This window comes from Echinococcus granulosus (genome assembly GCF_000524195.1).
Source record: "Echinococcus granulosus chromosome Unknown EG_S00002, whole genome shotgun sequence".
Classification (NCBI taxonomy): Eukaryota; Metazoa; Platyhelminthes; class Cestoda; order Cyclophyllidea; family Taeniidae; genus Echinococcus; species Echinococcus granulosus.
The window spans coordinates 2685803-2712498 of NW_020170382.1; the positions used below are offsets into that span (position 1 = coordinate 2685803).

Consider the following 26696-nt stretch of genomic DNA (forward strand, 5'->3'; position numbering starts at 1 on the left):
GGTTTAACGAATATTGCAGGGTTAGGTGTATCATCCACAGATCTGGGAGTTTAGAAGTGAATTAGAATCGCCATTTCCAAGACCTCTGTCAACCTAATTTACTGCAGATCGGATACTCCCACTTTTAACCATTAAAGCTTCACAAATGAGATTTCCCCGACGATCTGCTTGATTTCGATTCATCAAACAATGTGATTTCGTAAGGCTAACCCATTATTGACTGAAGATCTCCATCTATATTATGTGCTGTGCCATCATTAACTTGTGGCGCCCGGCTTCATTTGCAAGCGTATCTCAAAACGTAATGCTCGTGTTCAGAAAGACTTGGGATTTAGCAGTACGGATGACAAACGGCTTCCTGTCATCGTCGTAGAGATCAGTTAACGCGAAGCTGAAATAAGCAGCATATTTGTCTATGTAGCAAATGTTGTAGGTTACGAATCAAATGAGATGATGCCGTACCAAGCAGTACGGAGTCCCCACACTACTCCGTATTTTGAGATGAAAGTACGTCGCTGCGTCCTCTCCCCCAGTTACCTCCAATACACCCGCGATTAGATTTGACGACATTCGAAGGGATATCTAGGTCATTCTAAGACTTCAAAAGACCTGGTCTCTTTCGAGCGTGAGAAAGGTGCGAAACGGAACGCCTGGAATCCTACTACATGATCAGTATTGGTATGCACACGCTTCTTGAATAGATCTATTAAAAACCGATTTTGCTCATGTGATTTGGCGGATCGGAAACCCCGCGTCATAAAAAGCTTTATTTGTTTATTTGAGGTGGTGGGGCATAAAATCAAACAAAAATATTAAAACCAGCTATCTTTGCTCCAACTGACGCAATCTGCCAAGATGAAAGAGATGCCGCATCGTTGGCCTCCCGTGGGGACAATTCTAAAAATAGAGGGAGTTAAAAATTGACCTCATTGCAAATGTAGTTTCTTTGCCTACCCAAGGATGCTCCATTGTACTCATGTTGGACACAATCTATAGTAATCGAAACATAGAGAGGGGAACAGTCACAGAAAGAAGGGAAAGCGATGGGAAAGAAAGTGCTTACTCGAGCCATCTGCTTGTGGTCAAGAACGGTGCCGATCATGACGGCGCTCCGACAGGCACGAGAGGCCAACATGTCACGTAGTCGAGAGGGACGACAATTTCGGGACTGTAGGAAAGAAAAAAAGCAGCAAATAAGGAATTAATATTTCGACTCATGAATGGAAGCAATTGGGTGGTTCAATATCCAATTCGGAACGACCGAGTAGACGTCAACCGCCTTCCTACATAATCCTTGAAGACCAAAATTACTGTTATTTACACAGTCGAACAATGTGGGAGTAGCTTTCGTGAATTCTGATAAGACATCCAATTTTTACTAGAAGACCCAATTCCCTACATCACACCACAAGGATAAATCCCAAGGTGACCTGCCTCACCTACTTGCAATCTAAAAACAAACTAGCAACAACTGGTCCATCCCAGCACTTAAATGAGGTAGAAATATCAGAATCCGCCTTTGATTTAATACATACGAGTAAATAAATGCAGTATGGTAGGATTCGGTAGCGACTCCGCTTCAAATTACAGAATTTATCATGGCCTCAAACTCTTCAAATGATATTGGGACCTATTACAGTTGCTCGACAGAGAAAATCTGGCCGTCACCTCGCAGTGAACCCAGACCTATTAATAACGATATTTGGGCAAAAATGCTGAGATTTGACACCAAAAGGACCTGGTAAATCGAAAAAAGTAAACGGTCATCAGAAAACAACACCATTTTGCGAACACGCTACATATATGAGCCATTTCCAATACATTTTTGCAAAAGCTGGGCACCAGTGTAGTATGTTCAGACTGTTTAGTAAGCACTTCAATTGGTGCGAGGAAAAGTTAATTTGTTCGTTAAAAATTGCTCCAAAAAAGTCATAGAACTCACCATAAGTCTCTCACACAACAAAAAAGCAAGTTGGATTCGATGGGAAAGCTGGAAAGTGCTCAACCGTTAAATTGAGAAATAGATTCTTTAGTTACATATCTGGAACAAGCTTAATTAGCATGGCAATGCAGCCTATTGTCCGGTAAAAGCTTAGTTATCAACAGTAAAATTAATGTGAAAAGTATAATGAGCGAGCTAGTGAATAAGAGCACAAAAAAACGTAAATGAAATTTCCCAGCTTTATGTAGCTGCGGTAGATGATACAACATAAAATGCAATTTTTAAGGACGAATTTTCTTGATAAAAATTAGATTTTTAAGAAAATGAGAAACAGTTGCATCAAAGTAGCCCTGAACTCAGCACAGTACAAGCAGTCCACGCACACCCGACATCCAGTAAGTTTTGGGATGGGGTTTACCAAGTTGGGCCAATTTAAGAGATTGTAGATGCGAACAAATATTTCCAATTCCACCTCACTTTTTGACCGTTTTCTATCCAAAGTCTGTTGGAGCCAGTAAACTAACGTTTCGGCCTTTAAAGTGGTTGAACCAATGTAATATTGTTATACCAGCATTAATTTGTAAGTCAAAAAGTGCAAAATTTGTAAGTCCTGCTTTTGAACGACTACGTAGTTCTCATAAGGTTGGTTTAAGGAAGGCTGTACCTATCTTGGATTTAATTGATACTTGTTAAAACAAACAAGCACATGCACCCAAGACGTACCAGACTCTCAGACAGCACGAAAAGCATCTCTTCAATGTCTACAAGGAATGATAGGCATACAGAGAAGCAGAGTTCTTTGTGCCAGATCTAAAGACGCGTGAAAACTCACCTGCAAGGCCAAAAACTTTGCCCTCACTCATAGGCGCCGAGATGAGGTGAAAGCGTTGGCCGAGAGGGGCTAAAGAAAACAGGAAATTCGTGTCAGTGCGGAGGGAGATGAAAAGTGAGTATGGGAGACAAACCGTTTTCATCGGTAGAAAAGATAAATCCCGATTCAGAGAAGACATCCATGTTTTCCTCCAGTAAGTGTTCCTGCACTGCGTTTAGAACGAGTCGTTGCGGTCTAGAGTAGAGGGGAGGCAAGCTCACAACACGGTCAATAAGACATTTGGAAGCGAAAATAAGATAAAAGAACGCCTGAAAATTTAGAACGCAAGAACGGAGAAGTAGGATTTTTTTGAAAACGAACTCAAATTTTATCGATTTAAATGATGATGCTAATGCTTACTTAGGAGTTTTCAAAAACGCAGTGAAAGCTTGTAGATGTACTTGACGTCACATTAGATTACTTCAAATGACTTTTGAGACCTATGATATGAAAGCAAAACAAATAAAACTACCATTACAGTCAATAATCAAACAAGATTTTTCGATCTAACATTGTGATGATGATAAAATGACAGACTGTACATAATGCTAAGCACTTTTTTCGAGTAAAATTGCCAAAATGACGATCATGAACACCAGAACATCAAAACGGCAATTACTGATTAAATACATAATGATTTACGAAATCCTAGGGCCCAAATCAAGATAGCAGGACAGTGATACGCAACTTACACAACGAGGGGTTGGCTGGTGAACTGGTGGTTGGCGCAAAGGTTCTCGAAGCGATGTTTCTCGTCACTGGCGTGCTGGTCAACAATGAAAAGGTCCTCTTCATGTTGGCACACAATGAAGCCCTTGTTAAATTGCCCGATCACACGCATATCCCTGAACCATTCCTTTCTAGTGAGGTAAAAGTAGATGAGAACGCGGTAATAACAAAAAACTGCAGAAATTGTGAACATGCATCTAACTGCTATCCCTACAGCCTATGAGTCATTTCCATGACTTGGGATACTTTCTACTAAAAGCAACCATGTTGATCCCTTTCCGTTTAACACCATTTATCAGATGGATACCTTCAAGATCCTATGAAAGCAATAAACGAATTAAATGCCTAAAACCTGCTGAGTAAGGGACAATGCCAAACTTTTGAGCAAACAATGCTCCAACTCGTTTAGAAAACGTTTGTTTCCACCCTCCCCGCTTACCGCGATGTATCCCAGGCAATATTTGCTAAAACACTCGTGAAACTCGTTTAAAACAGCGGATTTCTGCTGCTACGGTTACTAAGGCCAACTTATTGACAAGACGTAAAATTCTAGCTGAATTAATTACTGGAAATCATTTATAGACCCTATCAACAGATTACACACCTACTTCGTCCCAAAAGATACCAAAATGTTTAATAAATACAATGGATAAAATCATAAGACCAACATGCATTCACTTAGCAAAATCCATTCCGGTGATGGCAAAGTAAAAGATTTTCCCATTAACAGCAGCAACTGTCTCGAAATGAAGCAAAATATCTTTAAAATCCCATGTTTATGCAGATTCATTACTTAAGTGGAACTTTCAGGTGAAAAAAGTACGAAATAAACGCATTAAAACCATCACGAACTTAATTTAGGTGACATGTTTTGCGCCTTTAAAGTAATTGATTTGACCATTCCCAAGGTTTTATAGATGATTTTCTTAAGTAGCTCATCATTAAGAGATTTCAGAAAATTTCCAGATTTCATAGCAGTGATTTCGTTTCACAGGCAACTCCAACACATTCGTTGTTCATTCAAACTCAAAATTTGGAAAAATCGTCATCAAGACAGAAATTGTCCACACACTGATGGTGTCAGTGAAAGTCGAGCGAGCCTGGCTCAAAAGCGCCTAACAAACCCCGATCATTGTATAAGCCTCACTCACTCACCGAAAAATTGAAGTCAGTTCCGACTGAGCCGCTGACTCCGTCAGATTCGCGTGAAACTCACCAGTCGAAGGAGTTTCCACCAGTACATCTGAGCTACCCCTTGCCGCCCAGTACTTCAGCAGACGTCCCACAGAGAATTCCACGCGAACGCTTTCACGGTTGAGCAGAGGCTAGAAAAGAAGGGGTAAGCAGTGGAGACGACGTAACCCACCAAATGCCTGTTGTAGTTTCGTCTCGCCGAGTCGCTGGAGAAGACAGGCTTCTGAGAGGCAATCGGACTCGAAGAGGGCGTGGAAAGTCGCGGTTTTTTGCCGTTCTGGGATGAAGACTCAGGTTGTGGAGGGAGGTGAGCTGAGATGGGGGGCTGTTGGGTAAGTCCCACGGCTGCCTCCGATGCCGTTGCCACCGCCGCCGCCGTCGACGAGGAGACGGGGAGGTTGGCGATGCTCTGCTCCCCGTCGACGCGGACCAGTGTGGCAGTGAGAGCGGCCTTCAGTTTCATCACCACAGCGCGCTCCCAGTGCAGAAGGAGCTGCCGCTTGTCCGGTGACAGATTCACGTCAACCTTAGCTGAAAGTGACACCAAACTGAGAATAAAATTGCTATTCAACGTTGATGATTCTGCAACTTCCTTGCCATCCTGCGTTCCTCTTAAATGAATCGTTTCTGGCACTTTTCGTTCACAGTAGCAAGGGAAAACTGCCGTGTTCTAAAACAAATTTTTTTTCCTGAACTACACCGATTCATAGTGGGGGTTTAAAAACATTACGAGTTCGGAGTCAATGTGAATGAAACAAATTGTTTCAGGTTCTCATTTCTTAGAAGTTTGTTATACTTTTAGTTTAAATCGGACATTGAATTCCAATACCGAGTTGATGCCGAGGTAATGCCAGTTAACCTTTTCCGACTGTCATAATTTTTTGTAGCACAGATTTTCATGATGACCTAAAGCTTTAAAAAACAGTAATCCAGAAAATAAACCCTAAATTTGGGCCAATTTTCGGTAACTTTTGATCACGATATAATCGTTACAACAGCTTACTGTCGCATGCCCCATGAAGAATGCCAGTTGAAATTGAGTGGTAAAAGTGTAACAGGAGCGTGAAATAGGACAATTTTTGATACAAATTAATTTCAGCTTTAATCAGATCATTTGTATCTCACCACAAAACGTTGTCAAACGTTTATAAAACCATCAAGAAGCCAGATGCCCTAGGAGCGGCTGCGAAATGCAATGAGCAAGGAGAGTAAAATCACTTAAGAATGATGTCAAATTATTTATGTAATTTTCTCAAGGTCGTAATAGTTCCATCACCATCAGACAATCTACGCACACAAACGTAAAGTATTTGTTATGATTTCATATTGACCCCATAAAGTAGTATGTATTATATTAATTGGGAGTATTGGAGTTGCTGGAATAAAAACACTTTATTTACGGTGCAGAATATACAGTAAGGATTCTCACTGGTTTCACAACCAAATGGTTGCAGTTTAAGCCCAATGACTACTTGAACGAAAAACCAATCAAAATTTCAAACTTTTTTTGAAAAAATGACCGAAGCAAGACAAATATGAAAAAATAACTTTAAATACTGTATTAAATAAGCTCCTCCTTGCACTTCAATCACTGCCCCATTTGATCCTTTTGCCTGTAAATGGATCATGACCCCATGACTGTAATCAAAACTCATTGAAAAGGATTTAAAAATCAACTCTTACTCCCCTTCCAGAATAACATGCCATGTGAAGTCCTAATCTTTGCGGACAACTTAATAAGTCCAAAAAGAATCCATAGCACAGCCCTATGACAGTTGGAAGCATTTATTATAAAATACACAAATCTGCAGTAGAGCAATTGCCGCGTCTTTTAAAAAGAAAAAGATACAATAACTAATTTACTGCTGACAGCTAACCTCTGGGTAAGTTAATGAGGAGAACAAGGACCGGGAAAGCGGATGTGGTGCTTCGCGAGGGCATCCCAAGCGACTGCGACTTCGAAAACAGAGACTCGCGGCAACAACGACGCCAGACATCCGTGGCGAGACGAGTGAACTGCGGAAAGTCACAGGGACGACCATTGATGCTGACAAACTGTCGATCTGCAGAGGACCTGCCGACAACGTTAGTGCTGCCCATCGGGGGCATCGATATGAAACCGAAGATTCTAAAAAGGAGAGAATCCGGGAGGGCACTAACAGCATTACCTGATTTCATCTAACTCCTCGGCTGAAAGCTTCACTTTGTATTCCTCCTTAAGTTCATCGGTAACCACAAAGTCATTGGTGATTTCCACTAGAGATTCAAGCTGAAATCTCTGAAAATCAGGTAAAACATTTACCTGGGCTTGACCATAGACTGCCGCAATATTCGACGAAACCAATTCCCCTTCCATGTTGGAAACAACTAACGTTTTTGTTCTATATTAATGAAGGCTAGTAGATACAAAAAAAAGGCCTCTCACCCCTTCCTATCGATTCGATAACAGACCAACTGAACGCCAGTTACCATGAGGCAGTAACTCGAGATGAGAGCAATGGCTTGAGAAAATTCCTTCGACAAACGAGTCCGATCGGTGAGATAACGCCTGCGAACAGGGAGGGTGTGAAACAATCTTTCAACACAGACAGTGGTGCCTCGACTGCGTGCTAAGGGGCGACGAGATTTTAATCCTCCCGAATTAGTGAATTCTAACCGAGTACCGACTTTTGCCCGTTCAGTCCTGGTATGTATAGTAACATCACTAAAAGAACAATAAGTACAAGTGCTCTCGCCTTTAAAAGCATCAAAAAAAGTCTAACTCACGCTACTTGACACAGAGAAAAGATAGCCTCACCACGAAATCCAAAAGAGCTGGTTTTTGAAATGTCATTGAAATCCTGGATTTTTGAGGTACTATGGCTTTTACCTACCCGAATAAAATGGGTCTATAAAACAAACCAAGAGTTTCAAAATCGGCCTCATCTATGCCTAAACCGTCATCTACAACTTCAATTGAATCCGAACCATAGTTCTTCAGTCTTATCTCTACACACATCTCAAAAGTTACATTAAACTACCGATTTTCGTGGCCTCCGCATCAATTGAATTCTCAATAAGTTCTTTTATAGCAATACCCAGCGTAACAACGACTTGACTTGAGCATAATTTGTGGACAGATTGTGCATCAAGCGTTCTAACAGACGACATCTACACCCAACGAAGCACCTTGAACTTAGCTAAATACAGCGGGAGTCACAAGACAAGCTACCGGCGGGATTAGTGAAACAAGACTAATCTTTTGATATTATTATCAATTTCAGCTGAACACCAAATTAAATGCTCGTTTTCTTTCGAAATAAAGGGATGCAAAGTATTCTGCTACCTACGGTTAGTTATAGCATAGAAGGAAATGAAGACTTTAGGCTTCCACATTCCAAAGCATTTTTGTTTTGTACATTTATGTTTTACACACTGGACTTCACTTAGGTGAGCAATTATTTCACAAGTTTAGCATCAACTTTTATTAGTTTAAGAGCCTAAAATAAACCACACATTGCATGCCTTCTAGAGAGCCATAGATTTAAAAAACATAAATGGCACTTTGACTCTGCAACATTATGACAAAATATACACTCCTGGAGAGGTTGCGAAAATACTGCAAGGCGGAAAGTAACATCTCCGCCAAACCACTTAAAACTAAATGATATCTCTTAGGTCTTAAAAACACCCGAGTTAGTAATGTGTGAGGAATATGGTAAAATTTGCGTGGAAGGGATTCCAAAGCAATAACTTATCCATCGTAAAATGGATTAGTGAGTTAAGTATGCATAAAAAATGCAGCGATTTGTGTATGGTCGGAATAACAAATATGACTTTATGTGAAAGTCGTTAGGATCACAGCGTGCAAAATGAGTAGTAAAAATGTTTGCATATTTAGCTGAAATGGACAAGCAATAATGATATTTATTGGGAGAAAAGGCTCTTAATATGTTCGTAAACGGGCTTTTGTGCCGCTAAAATTTATGAATACAGCCAGATTTCTGCCTGCTCACAAAACATAGTAAATGATAAAATGTCTTAAATATATGTAGACCTTTGAGGGCCAGAATCTCATTATACTCACTCCTTTTTCCGGGTATTTTGGGAGTAACCACTTGACCTCGACCTTAAAATTGATTGCTATAGGATTTGTAGCGTTTTACATTTAAAAATTGCTGGTGCTCACGATCTATGGGAAAAACAAATATCATTTAAATGGCGTCGGGCATCGTTCAATTGACTAGAGCATTTGGATTTAGAACAGGGGTAGCCAATTCAATATCATTTAAGGACGAACATACAGTAATTTATCCTTGCGGTTCCAATCTAGTCCTCTATAATTTGGAGCGTAAAAGCCAGAAATTTATTCCAGGCTTAGAAAAAAGCAATGGAATGACTGCGATGGCAATGAGTCCTAACAGACGTTACGTTGCTATGGCTGAGAAAACCGATGGGGGACCATGCATAGTTATCTATGATCTTGCATCCCTTAAGAGAAAAAAGCTTCTTCGGGGAACAGGTCTTATTACAGAGGGATTCGTCAGCATCGCCTTTTCTTCCGATTCTTTATATCTCGTTGCACAGGGCGGGGGGCCTGACTGGATTCTTATCTACTGGCAGTGGGAAAAAGCGAAACGTCTTTCTACCGTTCGCACTTCACAGGGAAATCCAATTCACCAAGTAAGTGCCTTACCATTTGAAACTAACTGTCTGTCAGATATCAGTTAGTTTGCATGACAGTACACAACTTTGTGTTACGGGGAAAGATACTTTCCGTACTTACAAATACAACGAGGAAGTGATCAAACCCATCGGCCATTGCAAAGTTGACCTCCACAACTTTCTGTGCCATTCCTGGATAAATGATGAACGTATAGCTGTGGGCACCGAAAAGGGCACATGGATTTTGATTAATAATGGTGAACCTCTTGAAGAACATAGTATCAGTCGACACCTAAACAAGGATATTGAGCAGATTGACGATAAGGAGTAGGCTTTAGTTTACTAAATTTTTGTAAAAACAGTCCTATGGAGTGTTTGGTTAATTTTATCCCTTTATCTTAGGAGCTCACTTTCGAGTGAAATTCCAGGCGTAACATTAGAGGGTACGACTGCAATCGCCACCACATCCAAATTTGTATACGTGGCATGTGGTCCAGGGCTGGTACATTGCTACAAATATAACACTAACGCTGATAAAAATGAAGAATGTAAACCCGGCAGACAAAAGAAGTCGGCCATTGAAAATGCTGGCGAGGAGACGTCCTACTATTTTCGAGTTAAGGAGATCCGAATCCCAACTGATCCCAACATGAGTACGGATACTGGATTATCAAGCAATCAGCTCATCACTCAGCTTTGTGTAAGCCCAAAAATCACACGTAGTTAAATTTGAGCCCAATTGACTGTAATAAGCTTAATGTTTCTTCTAACGCAAACTTAGTAAGGTCGGTCATTTTGCAGCAGTATCTAGTTGTCATTGATAGAAATGATGAGCAACATTACGTGCAGCATTGATTGCAGGCAAAATTCTGTTGGCATGGGTTAAAAATGACAGTCCTAAAAATTTCTGAAATTATGGTAAATTGCTATGGTTACAAGTCTTAAAGCCTATTTTTCAAAACAGTTTATTTAACTCACTCTTTCATGGTCTTCTGTTTTATAAGTTTTAAACTAAAATTTCAAAAAATTTCGAGTGCTTGAATTTGTCCGTTTCGTACCAATTGGTTTTGAATGCCACCATTATTGCTAATTTTATCAATAATATACAATATATAACAATGTAATGAATTTTTGCGCATCAGATAAGATGTTTGCTGAATAGCGCTTTCATGATACTTATTCGTCGAAATGTCTTTACAAAGCTTAATTTAACCATTAAGGAAACAAGTATAGGTCACTTCAGTTAAATAAGTAGGCTTTAAAATACCTCACTTTGTCTTCCTTAGTATTTATCACAAATACATCCACACACAAGATATCTACTTCCTTGAATGGAAGTATTGGTTTGCAGTGTGAGAAATATTGCTTTCTCTGACGACAAAATTTAGTATATTTGTTATGAAATTTGCTTTCTTGTAATCATACAATATATTAAAATAATAATAGCAAGTAAACAGCCTTCTTTATTAGAATATGGAGGCTGAGTTGTACAGCACGACCGACGCTAGTTCATTGCTCTCCCCCACAGATCAATCCGTCAGAGGAGACGCTGATCGCGAGCACTGCTTCGCACCAGCTCTATGCCTATTCACTATTCACGTCAGAGTTGGGTGCAGGAGTCGGCGTGGTCGGAAGGGATGAGGAGGGTGACGGCAAAGCGGTGCGCATCGATCAGTCTACCAGGCGCCGACGCTTGTCCGTGGATGCTACGGTGGCGGAGGAGGAGGAGGAGAAAGGCATCGCTGTGGACTACTTCCGTCTTATGACGCAATCATTTCACGAGGGTAAAATCGTAGGCCTCGACATCTGCTCACGCAAACCCCTCATCGCCACCTGCTCTACTGATCACACTGTGCGTATCTGGAACTTTGAGACAAAGTGAGCTTCCTTACAGTTCTTACTGTCTAACCCGCCCAGACTCCTGCCATCACTGACATAAAATCAAAGTTACTAGCATAACCATCGGAACTGCAACCACCGACGTAACCAGAGCAATCGTTGTCACAACAAAAACATGTCCACCATCAAAAAAATCACCAGAAATACCACTTTTACTGCATAAGAACATGTATTTCTACTGAAACTGTCTCCACCTAGCTTAGCATTGCCGTACAGTCGTTATTACTGCTGCTAGTACCACTATTATTGATACCATTTTAATGTTTTTGCTCTTTGCAGTAAGCTTGAGCTCTATAAGGAGTTTGCAGAGGAAACCTACAGCATAGCCTTGCATCCCTTGGGTCACTTCGTTCTAGTAGGCTTCAGTGACAAGTTGCGCCTTATGAACCTTCTTATCGACGATATTCGAACCTTCAAGGAGTTCCCCATTCGTGGGTGCAAGGAGGTAAGTTTTGCAAGCACAAGTCCATGTAGGTAGCACCGTACACAAATTAGTGATTTTCATGACGTTTGTGTCACAGTAAAAATGCTAACAGTGGAATCACAGAGATAATAATTTTAAGAGGAAGAAATTATGGGAGAAAAGGATTAGAATGGGATAATTTAATTTAGTACATTAAATGCATAGAGTATTATGAGAAACTTAAGGCTATAAATCAAAAGAAAAAGATGAGCGGATTAAAATTTTAGAGACTGGTGACCCAATAGAAGTGTATTCATTTCAAGAAACCATGGAAGAACTAAACTCAACAAATTCCGACAAATTTTTAACATCAGCTCAAAATCTTTTTAAAGGTTATTTTTCAGACTTAAAGAGCCATGAATAGCATGCAGTGGAATCAAAACCCACAAAGCGTTGGAAAAAGAAAACATTGAAATTTGACCAAAAACATTCAGTGACATCTCTAGGAAACTTACGCTTTGGGTTTGCCAAAGTGAATTACTTTCGAAAACCGCAAAGACCCCGGATCAGATTGAACCACACTTTTGCTCCTGAGCGATAGTTGGAGAGCAGTTTAGTTGGCCAACAAAATAAAGCAGATCTACGACAGGGCAACTTAAGAATACAAATATTACAATAAAAGCACCCCTTAAAATACAGTTGCAAAAATATAGGCTGTAGGTTTTTACGCATAACTTTCAATCATTTAAAGAGGCGTATCTTCAATCAAACTTTGGTTTCGTTCTAGAGATTTGTTCAGTGATTTGCATTTAGCATAATTAGCATTGCGATACCTTCAGATGAATTAAAAACCTTAATCATGACTTTGATGGGAAGAAGGATGTACAGTGTTCTTACACCAGTTTCAAATAATGTGCCGAAATTCAGTTTAACAGAATACTATCATGAATCTAGCTGTAACTGTGGTGAACATTCACATGCTTCGTTCCCTCTTGCAGTGCGCATTCAGTAATGGTGGGCATCTTTTCGCAGCGGTGCAGGGCAATAACATTCAGCTCTACTCCTCCACAAGTTTTGTCCTCATCAACACACTGAAAGCGCACAATGGGAAGATCCGTTGTTTGCTGTGGAGCACAGATGACAACAAGCTCATTTCCTGTGGTATGGACGGTGCAGTCTACGAGTGGGACCCCTATACCGGCAAGCCGCTTATTTTAAATGCATTATGACTTATTTTCTAGATGTTTTTCTTTGAACGTGAAAAGTGTTGCAATGTCCACCCCTCTTTTTACTGAAATTACCAAAAACTTTCTTATTTCCACTTTCTACTTTAGAAATAACTGGTTTTTTTTTCGGGATTCGGCGACTAGCGCAGTCTTTAATAGGCTGCAAAGTCAGATCTAATAGTTAAAAGGCATTTTCTCTATTCCTATAATCTGGAAACTCAACAACATACACAACTTGTTCAACGCTTTTACTGAAATCCATCATATGGTGATTATCACTTCTAAAATGTTTATAATGAACCGCCAAATACGCTCATAAGGAATTTAAGTAGGGGTAAAAATGAATTTGATGTGGGATCGTAGGCCCTCATTTTTGCTACCCAAATGTACACTATCTTATCATTGAAGTAGGTACAAAATAAATTTCAAATATTACCGTTTCCTCTTTATTCATCAGTGTATTGTGTTCACTTGAAATGAGCTTAAATTTGAAACGATTTGCATAAGACATATATTTTTTTCGTAAATTGCAATTTAGCACTATTATGAGTAAAAAATAAGCCAGGTTTTGAGGTTTTAGGCAAAAGAGTGAACGAAAACGTGATGAAGTCATGCAGTTACAGCTGTGTCACAGCCACAGAGGATGCCAAGACGAGCTACGCTGTTGGGTCGGACCGTAAAGTGAAGGAGATAACAGATTCTACCGTGCGTTTAGAGCATTGCTGCAATCTTGCCTACTAGTGCAACTTTAGTAAAATCTACAGTGACAAACTAATTTTCCGCCAGATAACATTAGAGGTGGATTCTGAGGACATGCTGCTCACAACGATCGCGCTATCACGCAGCGGTCGAATACTTATTTGTGGTGGACAGGAGGGCCACGTGCGCTCCTACCGTTTTCCCTTTTCGAACCACAACATTTGGGAAGATTACGTAGGCCACTGTGACTCAATTGTGAAGATGCGAATCACTCTAAATGACGAGTACCTCGTCACTGTTTCCAACGACAGCTCCATCATGGTGTGGGTGCTACAAGAACGGGACACTCGAAATGTAAAAATTGAGAGAGATGTATTGTGGGCTGAGGAGGTGCTCATTACTCGCTCCGATTTGGAGGAAAAGGTGAGTGGGAAGTGGTATTCAAAATGTGATTGGTAGCTGAGGCAATACAGGGTATTAAAAACTCAGACGAAACAGTTGCTAACATTATGAAAATATTCGATGCAAAGAGAACACAAATGGATAAAGGCTATAAGAGTAGTGAATACCCTTATGCAAAAATTTTTTGTTATTGTTTGAAAGAGAAGGCATCAACCCTGAAAATGGTCGTTTCATTTGGTTTTAACCTTATGTCCAAGTGACGTGGACCTAAGTAACTATAATAAGTAATTTTTAGACAAAAATTTAAGTACCAAATAATACTATACCGCTCATTGCCACGTTAATGAATTCTAATTAATGCATTTTAAGTTTTTAGGTTAAGAAACCATAGATTTGTTAAAGTGAACTCCATTCTTGTATAATTTACTGTTTTGTCGATGAGAAAATTTGGTAAATCTATTGGAGACATGGTCAGAATTCCACGTTAGATTACAACTTCAGCATTTCATTCTAGGCTTACGACTTGGCCTCTAACTTTAGGGTACCAGTTGGCCAACTTTTGGAACAATTTTTGCTGGTAGATTTGTCGTATTCGTCGTTTTAAAAACTGCATGTTTGTTGAAGGGTAAGAACCAAAAAAGTGCAGTTATAATCAGGTACTCTTACTGGCCTAAATGGCCGAAACCCACTAAAAATAACCTACTTAAGAGGTTTATTTGATTTTTAAGCATTCCCTTGATGTGAAAAATGTTTATTATGCTCCTCGAAGAGCTAAAACATTGTTTATGGCACTCAAACTATCTCCGATGCCATATGAGTTACACAATTATAGAAATGATTCTATTTTCTACGCAGGGAATGGTTGAATGGCAAATCGAATTGTAGAAGATGGGGGCCATCATTCGCATTATTTTACGTTGAACTTCAGGTGATAAATTGCGTGATTTTTCAACTTGGACATAATTTATTGCCTCCAGAATATGGGAATGTTAGAGCTAAGGACACGCGTGGATGAGCTGAAGATGGAGAACGAGTATCAGTTGCGTCTAAAGGATATGAACTACAGCGAGCGCATCAAAGAGTTGACAGAAAAGTTTATCAAGGAGATGGAAGCCCTCCGTGTGAAGAACCAGACTCTGCAGCTAGAGAAGGATCGCGAGGAGGCACGTCACAGTGAGGAGAAGCAAGAGATAATGGAGTTGCACAGCCGCGAGCTCAAGGAGCTCGAGATTACCTCCAGTCAACAGATGAGTCTGGAGGTAGAGAAGAATGCCGAGTTACAGGAGAAGGCGCAGAAGATGCAGGAGTCCTACGAGAGTCAAATTGCGGAAATGACCACGGCGAAGGAGAAGATGTTGGAGGAATTGACAACGTTCTTCGAGACCAAGTTGAATGAGAAGACCCAGTTAATGGAGGTCCTGAAGAAAGAAAATAGGGAGCAAGTGACAGAGCATGAGGTGACCAAGAGGTTGATTGAGGAGGACGCCGACAAAGAGATTTTGGACCTAAAGACGCAGTACGAGCGGCGGTTAAGGGAGGAGAGAGAGCTGATTGCGCGTCTACGTGGAGAGTCGGGTATCATGAAGAAAAAGTTTGCCAGTCTTCAGAAGGAGATCGATGAGCACATGGAGGAGTTGAAGAAGTCTCATGGAGAGACTCAGAAGTTAAACAACGTGATTCGTGGCCAAGAGCGCGATATTCAGGGCCTAAAGAAAGAGATTCAGGAGAGAGACGAAACCATTCAGGATAAGGTGAGGGTACTGTTCCCACAAGTCATTCACCCTTCAAGTTATATGTGATCAAAAGTAACTCATAATATAAAAGCTTTTTGTTGCCTTGGCAATCAGTGAAAATGCGAAATTCGAGTAACTTTAAAGTTAAAAGTTAAAATAGGCCTTAATTTTAACGGAACAATGGCGATCTATTCTTTCAACTGATTTTTTAAAGCTGTTTAAAAGAAGAACTTCGGTTTTACCTACAAAGGGCTTTTAAATTCATCTGTCGAAGTGGGCGAATTTTTTAAGTGTTTGGCATATGCAGTTTCACTCTTTAGTAACATTTAAATTCATGCCTCTTCTATGGAAGACTAATGTACTATTTATAGCTAATAAGAGATTTTGGCTACAAAATGAAGCTTAAGCGCCTTAGCTAATGAATTTCTCTCCGCAATTCTGCAAATTGATCCGGATGACTTGAATAAATTTGAATCTCTCTACTCATTAACTCCTACATTCAGCATTTGAAAATAGGAGGAATCTATTTCTAACATGATAAACTTTGCTTTCATTATTCATTTAAATCAAACGGCTTCAAATTCCCAAAATCCGGTAGTTTATCAAAGGAAATGTATCCATATATTTAATTAGGCATTCCATGCTTTTAAATGGTCCTACCAACGAGCACCAGAATTTAGTGTCCTAAGATCAACCGCTTCCTAGGACCTTAAATATAAATGTTTCCGCTGTATTCTAGGAGAAGAGGATATACGACTTAAAGAAGAAAAATCAGGAGCTAGAGAAGTACAAGTTCGTGCTCTCCTACAAGATAGCCGAGTTGAAACAGCAGATAGAGCCTCGGGAGAATGACATTAGGAACTACAAGGAGCAAATTCGGGAGGTATGTTGTTCGCCTTTGCCTCAAACACGTTCACGCAGAGAGGAAGGACGACGAGATGTCACGCAAAGCCATAGTCTGTGGGTGAGGGGCGGAGGTGAGGAAGGAGAAATGAGTAATTCACGGAAAACTGTCCCGTTTTTTAATGATTCACTTACACTATGGAAAGGGTCGTGCTGTGTGGGTAGGGTGATGAGGCATGGGAATGGCGATATAGAGGGGGCTCAGTTATATGTTTTTACTTGACAGACGTCTGTTATTTGGTCACATATCTGCCTCGCTAAACAGTCAGTAGATAATTGCAGGGCTTTCCCCAAAATCACGTCAGCTACTACAACACGCAAAGGTGGCCGGGCATAGCTATTTATTTTTCGTTGACTTCACTTTCGTTTTGTCACCATAAAAAAGTGGAAGACCTAATAGCTTTTTTCAATCATATGTCGTTACCCATGAAGTCTTCTACTCATTTTAACCATTCATTGCGATATAAACTTTACCAGATTTGGAAGTTTTTTAGCAAAGAAAAATTATTTTTTAATCCACCGCACTAAATGCAAATGGGTAATGACTGGCCTTCGGGGAATATTGCTAGCTTGCGCTGCCCTAGTTTATTGAAGAACTGCCCAAAATCCCCGTAGGTGATAAAATTCTGCAGAAATTTTCTACCGAAAGTAGGTCAGCGGAGCAAAACTTGCTTTTGGATATGTAACATCATTTTAAAGATGAAACTGTTTCCCGGTTACAGTGGAGGCTGTTGATCGTATTTGGTGAAGAGTTCACCACCAATAGACTAGCATAATAAGTGTGCAATTTTCCCAAAGTTGGCCCATAGTTTTCCAATGGAATCGACTTTGACATGCTTAACTGAGGGTGGCTACTGCCAACAATCTAAGTTTGTAATTGATACGTTTTTACTTAGAGACGCGTTCATGAATTCATTCAAGGCGGAAAACTAAGTTCGTGTAAGTTAATCAAGGCATATAATCCATTTTCGAACTGTCAACCAGTAAGCTATTAACGAAACTTGATAATTTAATCGGCCGAATTCTTGAAGTGGTACTTCAGCCGATCTCACCTCTATTTTTCGCTCAACAAACGATATTAATGCATGATTTTCTTTACTGGCTGCAAATAATCTCGCAACAACTGCTTTATGTCTGTTTCATCTATAAACTAATTACAGGTAATCCTGTTATAGTCAGAAGGAAATACGCTGCAATTACAATCGCATTGGATAGTGGGTGCCAAATTACCACCACAGCTCAAAAGTTTTACTACTTTAATAAATCTCTGGTACTCAAAACTACATCAGACGTAGTTAGCAATGGAACAAGAACATGCTAATTCCGTTGCCTTGTTCTTATCCCAACCAATCTATTTGTGACGTGATTTGGTGCAGTGTCTTAGTATGAACCGGAAAAGAGTGTGTGAATGTGTCACGATTCCGATCAAGAGTGGAAATCTAATCTGCAAATTGTATTTCTCACCTGAAGTCTACGGCTCTAAATTAACGTCTTACGATTAGATCGAGAAAGTGCCATATCCGGGAGGAGCTTTGGTGTCTACAGAAAAATAAGTTTGAACTGTGTAAGCAGATGGAATTATTTCCGTATAGATGCTAATCTACTATGTCTTGCTGCCTTACAGATGGAAAGTGAACTGGAACGTTTCAACCAACAGAATGGAGCCTTGGATCTTAGCATCGAGGAGTTGAAAGAGAAGCTCAAATCCACCGTAGGCGAGCTGAAGGCAGAGCGTCAGCTAAGACGCAATATCCAAGCTACCGTTCGGCGCTTCCGCATCGATCTCTACAACGTTGTTGGCAAGATTCAGGAGCCCAAAGCTCTTAAGGAGAGCATCGTTGAGCTCTATAAGAAACACATTCAAAATGATGTGGTAGGTTACTGCGAAATCATTCTTCCTATTTCTTGAAAGACATTTTGCACGAAGGTCGTATTTTATTGGAAACGCTAGTTTTGTACGGGCGCATCTAGGAGATACTTCGACACCTTTAAGGAGTCAATTTAAGTTGTGCTAATTGTCTCGTTGAAAGCGTTTTGTATACCTACCTCGCATAGTGTGTGGAACCAATTCTGCACAAAATGCTTTAATTATTTCGGCTACTGAGATCAAGACCCAACGAAAGCTCAGTTCTCATCCCTTTGATGAATTTTAACAAATAAAATTACTAGCCGAATATTTATACCTAAGACAAGATCTGTTCGCATCCCATCTTTCTCCATGAATATTAATCTTTTAAACAATGTTTTCTGACATACCTTTTAAGTTGCACTGCACCTCTAGACTGAACGATGCACTAGATTAAAGTAGTTTTATTCTACGGAGAAAGTGCTTTTTAAATAAAAGTGATTGGTCTCAGAAGTGTGAATAAGAGAATGTGAAGATTGTGGAAGGAAGAAGTTATTTGTTGAAATCCATTATTGATATTTCAAATTTGTGCCAGTTAACTAAAAGTGTGCTAGAATAGTGGTGTCGTTCCTACACACAGTCAGGCCAAATGCGCAACAGTACTTTGTTTTGTTTTTGCACGGATATTGCTCTATGATTGCTTCCTCCTCCTCACTAGTAAAATTCAAAGCAAAGGGCCCGTTTTTAGATCATTTTACAACAAAATTAACTTTAGTAGGGTTTCCAAGCTTTTGAAAAGCGAGGTTCTGTAGGTGTCTAGTTGGGGTTCATGTTTAATCACTTTAGCGGTAACTCGAATAGCAGAAGAGTTATACATGAAGAAGACGAAATGTTCCTATGAAACTTTGGCATAGCGGCTTAAACTATGCATGAAGCACAGCCAGATATTTATTTAAAATGCACAATACACTTAGGCAAAAATCTACAAAATAGTTTATCCTAAGAATTAGTAGATTTTAGGGCTTACCCTAGGTAATCTAGGTTACAGAAAAATCGGTCAAAACTAAATGGACCTATAAGATTTTTTGCGAACTTTTAACCACAAAAATTAGAATTCTTCGAGGGTTCTTTTTCTGCGTCTTTAGTACGCTACTTTTTAGTGCCTAACTGGAAATAATTCCGAATTCCGAGTTTTCACCTGTGTGAAACGTAAGAATGGTTATTTGAGCCTAACATAATGTCTGTGAAATGGTTGTGGTGTCCTAAAAATTAAACCAAAGTCATGGCCTGCTAAAGTTCCCATTTCATCAATTTGTTCCATAAGTATAAGTGAGAACAATAGCCCGGATAGTGGCAGCTCTGAAGGAAATTGCTTGTTCTATCTGCTTAATTTTACCCATACTAAGCTAAAAGCTTGAGTCGCACGTGGTCTCAATTGTTACTTGCTTCCAAGGGTTAGGTGCACGTCCATTAATGCAATTTACTCTGCAAAGCTTTTTAGAGTAGAGATTTGAAAGATTTGCTTTTAAGTGGTAGTAATTAATTTCTAAAAGAGAGGTTAACTACCACCTATTTATCGATGAGTGCGGCACAAGTCATGGAAGAAAAGTCGTGTATCCTTCGGAAATCTAGCAGTAATTATAAACACCGAACCATGGGTATACGAAAACGGTTTCTAGACCGTGGCTACTCTGTTAGAATTCTACTGACAATAAAGAATAAAATACCCTAATCTACCAGCGCTAATAAGCGCTTTTTATTTTTCGTTCTCAAAACATTCAGCAACCTCTTCACATTGGTGAGGTAATGCATTGTTTGGACCGTTAACGTGTTATCTTATACGCAGAGTTTTCTCGTTACGCAACAGTTATTTCTGCAGGTTGCGTGTTGTGCAAACAACCAAATTTGTTTTCACCTAACTTTGACTTTTCCTCACCTTTATATTTGAGTACAAACTAATAACAATGGTTTTATATGACCATTGTTTCTACGTCCATTGTAGAAAAAAGAGTTTCTGAAGCTAATTATTCTTTGCCCAGGTTTCATTCACAAAAAAAAGAAAATCAAGACTTCTTCCTCCAGATTAGTGAAACTTTGTTAGTTATTCGCCTTTCGTTAAAATAATTCGTTATTTTTTCGTTTAGAGAAACATTTGGCACAAAACTAATGAGTAGTAGTGAAAACCGCGACAATGATCGAAGTGAAAATAATTATTTCACAGGCACGGCCAATAAATGAAAGGACGCACTCTCGAATTCGTGATTTTGCTTTTAAAAATATGCTAAAGAAATGCACTGCGAAAAAAGTTAAACGGTTTCTTTTCCCAAAAGGGGAAATAACCACCTAGGCTTCGTGAGTAGCACGCCTTTTCAGGCACTTTGATAAATAATAAGATTTTAGGATTGTAATATTGGTGCTCTGATCGCTGGACCCAAAAAAGTCACATTTGTGTATAAGTGAAGTTCTCCGTGAAAATAACTGGGGGACTCACTGCTTCGCTCAGCTTGTTTGGATTTAAATGAGGTTACTTTTTTTCATGGGGTTTTAGCCTCCCAAGTTAGTTTAAATATCATCAGATTACTGGTAAACATTAAATATGCCGCCATGCTATTAACATTATTTGGTCGAAAAGGCTCCTTTTCAAAGCATATGTTAGAAAAGTTCTCTATTCTGGGCAGAAAAATGTGTGACTTTGAAGGGTTTGACATGGCCACTTGACATGATAAGGAATCATGTTGTTCCAACCCAAGTTTAGCAACAAAAACCTTAGCCTATCAGGTAGCGAACGGCTCGCAAATTCCGCTACTACAACTTAGGGGCCAATTCACTACCTGCGAGCTAGTTAAACATTCCATTTACAGGTTTTATGCATTGCCATGTGCATATGCATGCCTCGCTTTTATTTGTATCATTTCAAATTCTGATTTTTCCACGATTTCACCATTTTAAATGCTTGAAGAATTTTTCTCATCATCTAGAAAGTACATTTCTATGTAAGATATGAGAGTTTAGAAAAAGTGGAACATAAACATCATGAAACAACTCAGTGGCAAGTTTGACAGGGGATAAACAAGAATATTGAATAGTTTTACAATAATAAAACTATTTCATTGACACGATATTGGATTGGAGCAATTCAGGGGTTGCAATTCACCCTCTGATTTACCGTCTGCAAACAGACAGTGGTGATGGAATGATCACAGGGAAAATCCTCCTTAAGAGTCGTTTTGTTTTTGTTTTCTTCAATGAGTAACCTAAACGTCATGCATCAATAAACCATTCCATGCCTTGAATGGCAGCATCAAATTCACAGGCGTTGTTCTCTGTCGTCATTCAACGTCCGGCATTTCGCACAATGTTAATCCTGAATACATGTGAGGATATGCATTAATCCGGTGATTGTTGTGAACACGTCTCTAGTGGTGGGCATTTTAAGCCAGTCCCCGTTATCTCATGCTGCTGTTTATACAGATACGCAGAGAGATGACTAAAGCGAAAAAGACGTCGTAATTAACATGGTTGGTGGAAAAAAATTCTCTGTGGTGCATGTGAAGGAAAGTGAGGCAGTGAAGTGGGAGTTACTGGAAATTTACCAAGGGACTAGTGTCCGGTATTGCTTTAAAAAGTTCCCTGTGGGTGTTGCCACACTCACATTTCCGTATACAGTGTTTGACGAGAACTACTGTGGAAAACTCATTAGTGGCTTAGAAAGTGAATTAGTTAGTTGGTTGGTGAGTTAGTCGGGAGGGAAGGTGTTTTCAAAGGTGGAAAGGACAATCTATAATGCATCACTTGACAGAAACGGCTCTCTTTTGTACACGGAAAGTTGTCTCAGGTGGAAAGACGATGTGTTTGAAGGAATGCATGCTCCATAACGAGATCAATCGACGCTTAGTCTGATGTGGGATTCATGCTAAAAATCCCGAGAGGCCAGAGAAATGTGCCACGATAGAGAGGAACAAAAGGTCAGACAAACACGATAAACAGTGCCTAAGAACCCATCTGAGGTGGGGTGTTTTTGGAAGTGGCGTATACTAACAGGCGGAGTATGTGAATTCTCGACGGTTTCTCTACTAATGTAGTTAGTAATAAAATTGCACTGTCAAATTGCCTTCATAAGTTAACTCCTTTAAATTCACATAATCTGACAGACACTTTTTACTATTGGAGTATAATAACTTATTTCTCTTTCTACAAGAAATGCGATATCGCCGTACCCCCCAATGATTGCACTTTAAAAATACTAAAAGAAAGTTTTACGTGGTTTGAAAATAGCCATTCAAAGGCGTAAATAAAATCTATTTATGGAAATGATCAAAACAAACATTTTTCTCTTAAATGTTGCTTTGGACATTTAAATGGACTGATTAAAAGTGTTTCCTTAAATCTGTAATCTCTGCAAAACATTTACTTCCAAAAACAGAGCTTCTTGTAAGTGAAATGCATTGAAGCATCTCTGGTTTGTATTCGCATCCAATTTTTCCCCTGGAACCACTTTGATGGGAATGTCATTAGGTGCCATTAGAAATTTTCCAACCATGACAAAACCACATTACTGCATTAGTGTTTAAAAGTCAAGAATGTTTGCATTCCGAAGAGATTATTAACATAAATGATACGGTATAGTATTAGTACTATCATGTCAACCTTTTTGCTGACTAAATAGTAGGAAAATCTCCAACTCCTGCTATGTCTGAAAAACCGACCAGATCTAAAGAACAAACTCAAGACCTTATGGAAAACTTGCTCATGGTATCGTAAGAAGATTATCTTTTCTGCATGCAGATGCAAATAGGTGAACTATGATTAGAAGCCAAAACATAGTTAGACACGTCTATCAATATATTTTGCATTTAAACAGGATTTAAAGTGTTACGCTTGTAGGTCTCCGAGGTAACACTCAACGAAGAAATGCAACGTGAATTCGCACGTCAAAGGGACCACCTTGAACGCACCCTGGCTGGAGTTCGAAAGAAATTAGCCAAAGACACCGTCATCCACAAGAGTGAGTTCGTCAGAATCATGCACGTAAGTACCCTCCGCATTTCAGTCAAACTACCACGACTTACAAATCGATATTTTTGAATGCATTTGAAAGGCATTATTCTGCAATAAAGTCCGGCACAAAAGTGGCAGCAGACTTCCTGTCAGCCGGTGTGAGCAGAATTAACAATGGAGACCACGGTGATTCCCTGTGAAAAAGAAAGCTTTGTTTAATGTAATACCGAAACAAATTAATCAGGTTGTGTGCCAGTGTATGTTTATTTTCCATTTCTCTCGGCAAACAAGCCTCCTATTCATCATCTCTCTCCCACGGGTATTGAAAGCGGACTTAATTTACGTTACATGGACTTGCAGGCAGAAACTGCTTTAATCAACCTTATGTAACGAAGTTGATCTCAATAGCGGGAACAAGTAATCTCGTCGGTTGGTGGTTTTGCTGGAGCACTTTGCCTTGCTGAAAAGTCATTTACTGCTTATAAAGAGAACAAACTTTACTGGATACATTTAATCAAGTCAGGTATATATCTTTTGCAGATTGTAGTAAGTACCCACCAAAAGTCCAGAGGAAATGTTAACCAGCGTTATTTATGATAAAATGAATGAGTTATATGTGAGAATCACAATAATCTAAGAAATCAGTTATTAAAAATGTATCGCTGCTCAAATGCCACACTCCCATGGTTTACAGATAATTCCTAGTGGTAAATAAAGGATGACGACGAAGCTTTGATGCAGCCAGTATTTCACAAACTTATAAAGGTGTGAATGACAATTCCATTTTATAAAGAAGAATGTCGCTTTTTAGTAGACTTTGACTGTAGTGGGTACTTTTCCTACCACTTTGTAGTTTGTGTGGACCCTGGTGCCGTAAGGCTCTGCTGATTTCCTTAGACATCCAAATAACTCATTTGATGTGGTACAAGACTTACAAAAACACGGAATTTCAATGCTGTTCCTCTGTACTCTTCCCTTTGCGTCTTGCCAAATAGTACATATGTTCCTTTTCCTTCCTGACTGATCATTCATTTTACTATCCCCATTGGTCGCTTTCTTTGAAACTTAAATTTGCAACCTAGATAACATTAACATTAGTCAAAATGCTATCTCGAATCATTCTGAGGTGAAATCTCAATAGTGTTAGCATTGTGAAACCTTTAGCTTAACACTTCATCTGATGTTTTGCCTAAGTTCGGCGTCACTGATCTAAAAGGTTTATTGCATGGAATTACATCATGTCACCACGATTTTTGAGCCTAACTGTACAGTAGACAGGCAGAGCTTGAAACAATTCCGATATGGAGACTGGCGTCATACTAGAATTTAAAATCCTTGGTCTCTGGTGTTCCCTATTTTGGGACTCTAGGACCAAACGTACCGAAAATATGTTATAGTGCTCGACCTCCAAGTATGATCTGTAGACTAATATATTTGTGTATTTGTTTACTAGAGACACTCAATTGTAAAATTCTATCCGCAAATCTTCTAAATCGCACGAGTTTAATAAAACATTATTGTTATTACTCTTGGGTAGGTATGTGCCAATAAATGACGATAATCCCTTCATCCCCGCCTTTTCCGTCTAGAGCCAATTCTTGTTTGAAATTAACATCCTTACCAATGGCGATTCTCTAGAAAAGTAACAAAGAATGTCAATTATGTAGTGCCTTCACGTTACAATTACCACCGCAAAAACTACGGATATGATAAAGTTGTTAAATTTTGTCCCAATTCCCAGTCTCTCCTTTGTATTCGTTGAAGCGCGTTTTGTGGATTGAAATTCTGATACTGTAGGACTAATTTAAGGCAGTCGTTAGCATTTCCTTGTTCCCTCTATTTGAAGTAGTGCATAACCTATGCTAGGTGAAAACACATTTCCTATTTCACTGTAACGAGTGCTTTACTCGCGTCCACGACATTCACCCAAAGCCATCTTCATGAATATTAATCAGAATGATGCAGAAGGATATTGCATGTTTAGCAATGCGCATCTTTTCAGTCTCCTGTGACTCGGCTCTCACTTTAGCAGGAAGCCATGGTAACGGTCCCCAGCTCTGCATGTTGAAAATAAAACTACTTCCAGACTGATATGCCTTTTAGTATCCCTTGAGTAAAATTGGCCTTAAATCATTATTCAGGAGAATATGTATCTGATTGAGGAAATCAACAAGCTACGCGTGGAGTTGCGCAACTCGCGTCATCGAGTTCGCGATCTAGAGACAACGATGGGCATCAACCGGAAGCAGGGCAATCGGGCGCGCGAGATCCTAACGCAGGTCACGGGTCATCGGCCGAACCCGGTGATAGTAGCGGAGCTAGCTCAGGCTAACCGTACGCTACACGAGCAGTCTCACTTCATGCATCTCCTGCAAGAGCGTCTGCGCCTTGGAGCGCAGTACTGCGTGGACAACGCGAGCAACGCAACTGCTGGAACTCTCCCACCTCTAGCTCCACCTCACATCGCTAATGGTGGGGGGAGGGAGGGGAAGAAGAGGCCTGCTACAGAACCACAGTCAGCGGAAGAGGCATCCTCGGTGCCTAAGGAGGCGACGCCGAGGGCCCATTCAGTAACGTAGGCCACGTCTTGAGGACGAGAAGTACATGTGAATGCATTTGTACTTCAGTCTTCTCTGAAAGGCATACATTAGAAAAGATTGTTATGCTACTTATCGGTGCGAAAATTCGATTGAATCATGGAATAAGATTAATGGATTTAGTGGAACATAAATAAGCCAGAGACTGTTCTATTCGTAGAGGAAAAAATATGTGGAATACATAGCCTTTACACCTTGATCCCGGTTTGAGGAGCATGAACTATGACCAGAAAGAGTGACCTTAGTTCGCGATTGCGACATATACCGAATTCGTGTTAACTGAAAAAATATGCGTTGTGTACTATTTTGCTTCCAACATCGCTTACTAATTTTGAATGATATACGCTTAAATTTAGATTACTTTTTCACTATCTAATTTATGGGAAATACAGAAAATGGATGTGTCATATTGAAATTGTTCCAGCTTATAGCGCAACAACTGACCATGGAAAACAATGTTATTAAAAGATAATCCAAGGAGGGGCTGAAGGTACGACATCACATACACATGAATGAACGTTCCATTTGTATTCAGTGGGGAGGAACGTGTTCAAACGTGTCGGTGTTTAATGATGCAACATTGGAATAATACAAAATCTGAATTTGGTAA

The 26696-nt window shown here is 39.7% G+C and overlaps 2 protein-coding genes across 2 annotated transcripts; one reads left to right on the forward strand and one right to left on the reverse strand. All coding sequences in view use genetic code 11, as the record gives it.

The window, feature by feature from the left end:
- Positions 1-822: 822 nt before the first annotated feature.
- EGR_00630 (Mismatch repair endonuclease PMS2) lies at positions 823-7886 on the reverse strand (the record flags this gene model as incomplete). Its single annotated transcript, XM_024489879.1, has 16 exons — positions 823-897; positions 955-990; positions 1064-1168; positions 2666-2703; positions 2775-2843; positions 2908-3008; positions 3506-3673; positions 4698-4867; positions 4909-5267; positions 6614-6864; positions 6905-7014; positions 7039-7117; positions 7162-7440; positions 7503-7605; positions 7638-7724; positions 7757-7886. The coding sequence occupies 16 exons, from the start codon at positions 7884-7886 to the stop codon at positions 823-825; spliced, it is 2160 nt and encodes a 719-aa protein (XP_024355876.1).
- Positions 7887-8933: 1047 nt separating this feature from the next.
- Positions 8934-26068, forward strand: EGR_00631 (WD repeat-containing protein; the record flags this gene model as incomplete). The annotated part of the gene is made up of 13 exons (XM_024489880.1): positions 8934-9398; positions 9436-9707; positions 9783-10080; positions 10909-11258; positions 11559-11724; positions 12681-12865; positions 13496-13613; positions 13695-14030; positions 14987-15760; positions 16482-16625; positions 18270-18518; positions 23376-23519; positions 25631-26068. 13 exons carry the CDS (start codon positions 8934-8936, stop codon positions 26066-26068), a joined length of 3939 nt encoding a protein of 1312 aa, XP_024355877.1.
- Between the last annotated feature and the right edge of the window lie 628 nt (positions 26069-26696).